The sequence below is a fragment of the Octopus bimaculoides genome, chromosome 17 (assembly GCF_001194135.2).
Source record: "Octopus bimaculoides isolate UCB-OBI-ISO-001 chromosome 17, ASM119413v2, whole genome shotgun sequence".
In the NCBI taxonomy this organism is placed as follows: domain Eukaryota; kingdom Metazoa; phylum Mollusca; class Cephalopoda; order Octopoda; family Octopodidae; genus Octopus; species Octopus bimaculoides.
Window position 1 is genome coordinate 6,780,028 of NC_068997.1, and position 8,251 is coordinate 6,788,278.

General features: G+C 35.4%; 1 protein-coding gene across 1 annotated transcript in view; it reads left to right on the forward strand.

The window, feature by feature from the left end:
- The window catches only part of LOC106872488 (A disintegrin and metalloproteinase with thrombospondin motifs 13), a 16,573-nt gene that overhangs the window by 1,270 nt on the left and 7,052 nt on the right, over positions 1–8,251 (forward strand). Inside the window, exons 3-8 of the mRNA XM_014919499.2 lie at positions 1,479–1,527; positions 2,134–2,383; positions 4,288–4,402; positions 5,920–6,074; positions 6,208–6,294; positions 7,550–7,650. Coding sequence (XP_014774985.2) covers positions 1,479–1,527; positions 2,134–2,383; positions 4,288–4,402; positions 5,920–6,074; positions 6,208–6,294; positions 7,550–7,650 — 757 coding nt within the window. The remainder of the gene's footprint in view (positions 1–1,478; positions 1,528–2,133; positions 2,384–4,287; positions 4,403–5,919; positions 6,075–6,207; positions 6,295–7,549; positions 7,651–8,251) is intronic.

The window sequence follows — 8,251 nt, forward strand, 5'->3', positions numbered from 1 at the left end:
TCAACAACAAAGGGAGTTATTTTTTCGGAGAGATAAGCTAACAAAAGCCTTTTTGTTCTGCCTTCCCACATAGTCTGCGCATAGACTAACAGTGAATGCTGCATAAATTTTAATTGATATGGAGCTTTCTGAAAGATACGTATAACTTTCGCTAGTGGAAGCAAAACTCTTATTTGAAGACTGATTCTTTGGGACGAATCATATGTGATTGTTTAAAAAAAGCTAGAACGACAATGCTAAAACGTATTTGAAACAATGGACAACAGTCGAAATATCATAATGGATGGGTAAATAAGCATCCTTAAAGTGAAACAACGCATTGGTAGGTAAATAAAGGTATCAACAAAAAGAAGAGAGGGAAGGAAGCATCACCTTTCAAGTAACTCAGAATAGGCAAAGGTAAATGTTTAGTGCATGAGCATCCTTGGGACATAAGTAACGTGTGCGTAAAGTTTGGTGAAAATAGGTTGAGAATTGTGGAAATGTATGCATTATCATTATACACACACATACTGTGGTTTATATATATATACTACATTATCTGAGAACCCTAATAAGAGTATTTTAAACATGGATTGCTATGGTCCCGTAGAGGAAGGATTTACAGGAAATCTTAACAACACAGCAATACTTGTTTTCTATTCTATGCTATCTTCTTTTTATATGTTACATGTTTAAATATACGTAAACTTCATCAATACGCCAACTCTTCTATCAGTATCCCGTACATACGCCAAGTCTTTCAATATCCTGTACATGTGTCAACTTCATCAGTACCCTAGACGTACAATATCATCGTGAATATATTCAGACATACATCAACACTGTCCCAGGCACACTGACAATCAGTGAAAAGAATTCAATATTTCTTTGACAAAAACAATAGAAAGTTGAATGAAATGGTTTGAAGTACTTCGTTTGCATCCTTCTATTTTTGTTAATTCGGATTCTTTAGGAGTTGATTTTACATCTCATCTCCTTATGGAATATTTAAATAAATTTTAGCTAACAGCAAGAACTAATATACCTTCGCGCGTTAACTTTGAAATCTGTGAGTTTGAAACAAGTTCAGCCTTATCTGACTCTCGTTTCCTTCCTCAAGAACTCGATGAATTTACAAACTGAATAAATAGAAATGGGATCTGTATTACTTATCTCAAATTGATATATTATTATTTTTTTCATTAATATTTAGCAGAAGTAACTGAGTGACTCAAGGTCCGAGAGTTTTGTGCTTTGGCACTTATCAAACTAGTTGCAGATCGAAGACCTGTGAGTTTATATAGCCGCTGATAAATATATTTCTCGGCCTGCAACTAGATTGATAAAGTGCCAACGCACGAAACTCTCGGACCTAGAGTCACTTTGTTACTTCTGCTAAATATTTATAAAAATATATATAGACTCATATTTTGAGTTTTATTTTCCTGTTTGCATCAACATACCTATAACATTATTTTAAAATTCTATTTTAAAAGATAATTTCACTGAATTTTTCCTGGCCACTGTTTCGAGCGACTCTAATCCGTAAGTAATGTTGTTTCGTGTTTTTAGTTTATCTCTGATTAGTCATTTTCCCTGTTTAAACTAATGCGATTTGTTTGGAAACACTTTATACTTCTTTCATTCATAATAATATACCTTTATCGCACTACTTCCCTAAGTTAGCTCTTCAATGCTCCCCGAGTTATACATTTGATCACTAAGTTCATTATTGTCTTATCCAAGCAGAGGAAATCGTTCACATCTCACGATCATTTACCCTTTAAACAATTTTATTTTCTTACACCAACGAATGTAGAGTTTTACACTTTTTTCCCCAACTCCGAAAGGATGAAAGGCAAAGTCGACCTCGGCGGAATTTGAACTCAGAACGTAAAGACGGACGAAACACCACTAAGCATTTTGTCCGGCGTGCTAACAATTCTGCCTAACCACAATTAACGACAAAAAACAGTACCAACAACTAATTAGTGCCAGGCAGACTGAGCTGTTGTGAGGTCTTACCATAAATTATAAGCTACTTTTTATATACAGACAAGATGAAGACACTGGTCGGAAGATGTCATTGTTTTGAGTCAGTTATACTTGCAATGTACGTGGTAATTATGATTACTTTCGATTTCTTTTCAGATACAATTCTGGTCCAAGCCAAATTTCTGTGAACAGCTCGACTAAATTTCTGGCCATACATACATCACAGTTTAGTTTGTTGTTAGATTTGTGGCCACCACAGTCTGTTATTCATCCCTCTGCTAAAGTTGTCGTCAGCGATAAAAATAATGAACATGAAGAAAACATTCGGTTCGAACCAGAATGTTTCTTGTCTGGAAAACCTCAATTTGGAAGAGGAATGGTGTCACTCTCTTATTGTAACGGTTTAGTAAGTATTGAGTTTGTTGATATTTTTTATTTTACTTTCAACGAATTCTTTCATGTATGGGTAAGAAACCCTGAGTCCGCCGGTGAAATTTTGTCCACGTTCAAATAAAACAAAATAAAACAATAATTTGATATAAGTTGCTTGCTAAAGAATTTATAAAATTAAAGAGTAAGAAAATATCTAGAGAAAACAGTAACTAGCAGAAGGGAGTTAAAAGCTGATTTAGATGAGGTTTTTAGAAAGGATTTCGCAGTAGTGACGGTGAGAATGGCGCTTTTGATTATTCCTTCGGCACTAAACACGAAGGTAACGTTGTCCAAGTTGAGAGACAGGTACAAAAGCCCGACGACACTTAAGCTGTTCGATGTTCCCGGATGGAAGAGATGTACCGTAGCAGCGGAACAAGGATATTGATATTGATGAGCCGTGAGGAATGATATTTAATTTCGAGTGAATATCTATTATTTTCAACAGCACCTTCTTTACCAAACTGCAAATGGCAAATTAACAGAATTAGACACTCCCGACTTCGATGCATACAAACTTTAGCGTCAGAAGTAGAGTGGTGTAAGAATCTAATTCCAGCTTCTAAAATAACGGATGCTGCGTCTAATCGTATGAGAAATAAGTTATGTAAAAGTGAGAATGAAATGGTAACGAAATCAAGTCTGTGATTTTGCATCTCGATTCATCGAGAGGCAAGTTCATGTCGTTAGTGACGGTGTAGTCTGTTTTGGAATCGAGAGTCCGGTTATGAGTCTGTTTAGGTCCAAACCTCCAAGAACTGAGACGAAGTTAGAAGTGAGGTGACCAATCTCACCTAAAAGTGCATCGATGGAAAGCTATCGGCTGATCGGCGCGCCTTGCTCCAGGCTGCATTTGACTAGGTTAGACCATCGGCTTTGTTGCTCCTTTTGCAAAGATTGGGTTCTCTGGCCAAACATCTCTGCTGCCAACATCAATGCTGATGATGCACAAATTTGCACCGAGGTTGCGACGTCTGCAACGATACAGAAACGCCGAATAGGTGCAGCCGTATTTGTCAAGTATGTTCTCCCGCAGCTCGTCTTTCCGACAGAACTGTCGACCAAATTTGGGCAGCTGAAATATTATCAGATGTTCATAATCCTCGACCAGTAGGGCAATGTCGTCAGTCATTCTACAAAGGGTTAGAGTGCTGATACGGGAATCCATTTAATTATTTAATTCATTATATTTCCCTTCTTCTAAATTCCGAGCCATGTATTAATGACAAAAACAACGCTTTGGGGAGTTGAATGGCAGAAACGCTACAGCACTGAATACGATAATGTATTTGTTTCATTCTAATGGTTTTGAGTTCAAATTCTAAACATAATGAGTTTGTCTTTCATCACTCTGACTATCAACTTTACATATTTTTTAGAAATATGAACCAATTAGAAAATTCATTATTATCATTAACACCATCTTGTACAGCGGAATCTGTTTGATTATCAGAGGGAAAGGTCACCAGGTAGAGGCAGGTGGTTATTTCTGTGTTTAATTATTGAACTTTTTCTGTGCTTTCTGAGCACTATTTGCCTGAACTTGGTCATTTCCTTTGCGTATGCAATAGCGCTTGCGTACACACACACACGCGTGCGCGCAATTTCATATCTTATTTCTTGTCATTTTAATGTCACTTTGTTGTCCTCGTAGGAAATAAGAAATTATTGTTGTTGTTGTTCATAGCGCCATAAGACAGAATTACTTTCTCGATTTAGCATATTTTACTGCCCTTACATCTCAGTAAGACCAATGATGATGTCACAAATTTTCTGTTCCACTCCATCATTCCTTAAACATCTTAGAATATCTATAGAACTTTCGACATGAAGCTGTCCCCGATTTTTACACAATTTATCAATAATCACTTCCTCCAGCACGGAATAATTGTTACCAATGGCAGTGACTATCAAATAATTGCTCCTCGTTCAACTTGTGCTGAAAACATTTATTTGATTGCAAGACGGGCATCCAGTAATCTGATGCAACAAGGTAAATTAATATTTTACATAACTTTTGGAAAAGAGAGATCAGCAGCAATAAAATAAATTGATCTCGCTTCGTTGTAACGCGTGAAATTTGTCTCAGCTTGTGATCCATTACACGATTGAACATATTTTTTTATATTTCCTACATATAGATTCAATAGCCTAGTGAAATCTCATTCACTAAACTAAGGGTCTACCTATTATTATTACTCTCGCTTCTGATGATGATTGTTGTGCTCATATCATTGTTGTGAAGCTCCGAGTCAAGGTACGCAAATTGGCGGGAGAACGATTTGGCGCGGCGACCCACAACCTTTTTCATTAAATTCAAGTTTATTTTATTCGGTAGTTTTACCAACGTTAAAGACGCTATGGTAAGATTTCAGGCCGAATGAGCTGACCCATTGACCTACGTGTCTTACAAAACATTGAAATAGTGGCCAAAAGAAGTGGAACACTGAAGGAAATAAAATTTTAATTTAAACACCACCCGGCGATAGAAATAAGGCATGAGACAATGAACGGAGATCAATTCGTTCTGAAAATAATGTTGAAAATATTTTTGTATAAATTTATCAGAGTAAGAAAGGACAGTGCTCAAAACCACTGTTAGACCCGCCGATCCTTGTTGTAGGGAGATATCCAGAGATATGATGCCTTGTCCGAATGTTTCCCACAGAGTAGACTCCACAAAAGGCAACCAAAAGCCAAATGGTTAAACCGAGTGTGTTGGATGGTTTGAGTGAAGTCGATATGTCATTAGTTAGTACTGGGAAGCAAAGCAAGCCATAGTAGCGATAAAAAGCTAGGAGCTTGCAACTGTGCATTAGAGATTTGGGTATGTTATAGTGTGAGTTTTTGTCAATGAACTGAAAATCTTTCCTTTTAATCTAGAGTGTTTGTCCTGGTAGCAGCGGCTTCAAAGTTCTTCCAATAACATAGATACTACATTTTAAAAGAATTCAAGCATGTAATTAAAAATGTTTTAAGAGTTCGATTCTTTCACTTTCGTTCCCCAAATAAGTAACAGGCTTCTGCAAAACAGTCATTGTTTCCGCAAAAGTTTAAAATAAGAATTTTTTTCTTTCTGACGAACCTTATTTCTTGACGGACCTAAATTTTTATTTTTTTGACAACATCTATTTCATAGAATCAAGTGAAATTTGCATATTTTTAACATAACGTTTACGCTATATATTTTAAATTGTATTTTGTAATAATATACACGTTAACGCAAATGAAAACTCTTCTTGTTTTCCATACTAAATTTCACAGTTATCATCCTCTTGATCAAGAATGTTTTAGCGATATATACTTTAACGGTCCAGAAAAAAGAGCATTTCAGTCAACTTTAACACGGTTGATATAAGAAAATGAGAAGACCCTATAGTTCTGCCAACACCATTTTTTCTTACAGAAATCTTTGAAGATAAAGGGTTTTTTTTGCTATTATGTTATGCTCAATAACAAAATATGAAAATGATTTCCAATGCTGAATTTTTTTTTTTTTTGTCACCCAAGTAAACAAAATGGAAGAAGCGAGAACAACACATGAAAAGTTAACGATAGAATTGGCTTTATTTTATGACCAGTCTGTATACAATTACTTGGAAGAGAAAACGAACTCTAAGTCTTTGAAAGAAAAACTACAATATCTTGTGGCTGCATGGAATACGGTAAGTAAATAATCTAGAAATATATTTCGTATTTTTAAACACTATTTCCTTTCTGTATTGAAAACTGTTTGAAATACAAAGAGAAGCAAAAAATCTACCATTTCAGTATTTCTTCTGCATTTCTATGTTTCAGGTTCAATATGAGTTTAATAAAGAAAACCAACTGGGATATTCGATAAAACTAATCATTAAGTATATCAATATTTTTAGAGAAAATCCAGTAAGTCTCAATTTAATTCTGTATTCTGACAAAATACCTTCTTCCATGATATCGTTTAAAAAAATAATTTTAGAGAAAATTTGACGAAAACAGAACGACTGATAAAAATAAAAGAAAATATTAAGATAGGAAAAAAACTAGGAATCGTACAAATGCTGTAGATATTAAGTTAAAATTAGCAAAGTTCTATCAGAATTGTTTTCATCTCTGTTCTAGAGTTTAATAAAACCTTGTACGATTAAACTGACATCTAATGAATACCGATTTTGATAAATCAAAGGATTCACATAACATAAAATCTCGATTGCGAGAAAACTGGTGAGGGACTACAACAATAAACAAAGAAAAGGTCGTGAATTGTTGAATAAATTCAATAACGGCGAGGAGAAGAAATCTCTTACATATTTTTGCCCTTCAGCAATAAGTACAATATGAAGTAGGTGTTTATATCATCGAGGGTAGAGATGTGAAGCCTTCCAAATACTTCCTGTTCAGCAGACAACTGTTGAAGGACAAAAGCTCGAAACGTTAGATTTTTTACTCTCCTCAGCGGTTTAATGTATTCGACATGCCACAAACTTTGCCAGAGGATTCATGACTAATAAAGAACAAATCATCACACAAGATTGAATTATTTACTTCAGAGTAAAGACATAGATAGCTCAATTAGTATGAACCTATCAACCGATTGAAAGGTCGATAGGCTCAATTAGTATGAACCTATCAACCAACTGAAAGGTCGATATTTCGTGTCCCGTCAACGATGCTGTCTTGTATTAACACTCGATGATAAATAACTCCTGTTAGCTAAGTCCACCGAGCTGTAAATATATACCATGGTCAAATATAGTTCACGACTGTAATGTGCTATCACTATATAACTGAAAAGTGTTTAGCAATACTAACTGTAATCCTTCCCATTGGAAAAGGAATCACACAGTCTGAAACCAGCGTCTTCAGTACACTTGGTCGTATTTGCCACTGGATTCGAGCTCTGTCTACATGTGATGACAAGTCTGCAACATCCCATTCCGTAATATATTATTCAATGACAGACATCAAACATCAGATGGAAGGTAACTTAATCAAAATGACGGCTCCGATCATTGTAAAGACAGCGACAACGACGTGTCAAGCTTCCCTGTTGACAACCGAATTATGAATTCAATTATTTCCCCATTTCTTTGTGCCATTAATCAGTCCATTGTTTTTTCATATTGAACAAACATTTATCAGTTGTGATGATTACTTTCAGTCTTGGTACAAAACAAACAGTTTCGCGCTGGCTCTACGAAGTGTTTGTGTTTGGGCAGAGGAAAGGAAACTCAACTATGATCACATACACATCGTAACTAAGTGAGTTTTATTATCAATCTTTATTTAAATGAGAGTGAACAAAATCGAGCAATAATTCGTTGTTGTAGATCGACAAATAATGAACAGCTTCATTCAGAAATATTCTTAATACATCAAAAGCATTTATGTTTTACGTTTTTTATTGGTTTCGCATATTAGACTGCGGTCAAGCTGGGGGCACTGCCTTCCAAGAATATTGCTGATCATATCGGTCCAGGTAGACATTTCAGTTTGGTACCTATTTTATCAATTTGTATTTATTGGGTGGCTGAGTTATCTTTTAATGCGAAACTGGTTTTTATTGACCGTCTTGTGCCAAATGCATAAACGAAGAAACGGTGACACGTAGACACTCATGCACGCGCACGGACGCACACAATACCTCTTTCTATTATTTACTCTGAACGAAAATTCTTTATAACGAAGTAATATGATAGCATTTTAAAGAAAACGTCAAAAGTCATTAACGTTTGTTTTTCGCTAAAAAATATAAATCTTTGTGCTGAGTCAAAAGATTTTGTGGACCGATCATGAGAAAGCCCAACATGGGAAAGCTGAATTTCAGAATACGGAAACTTGAAGAATCGAATGCTCAGGACAC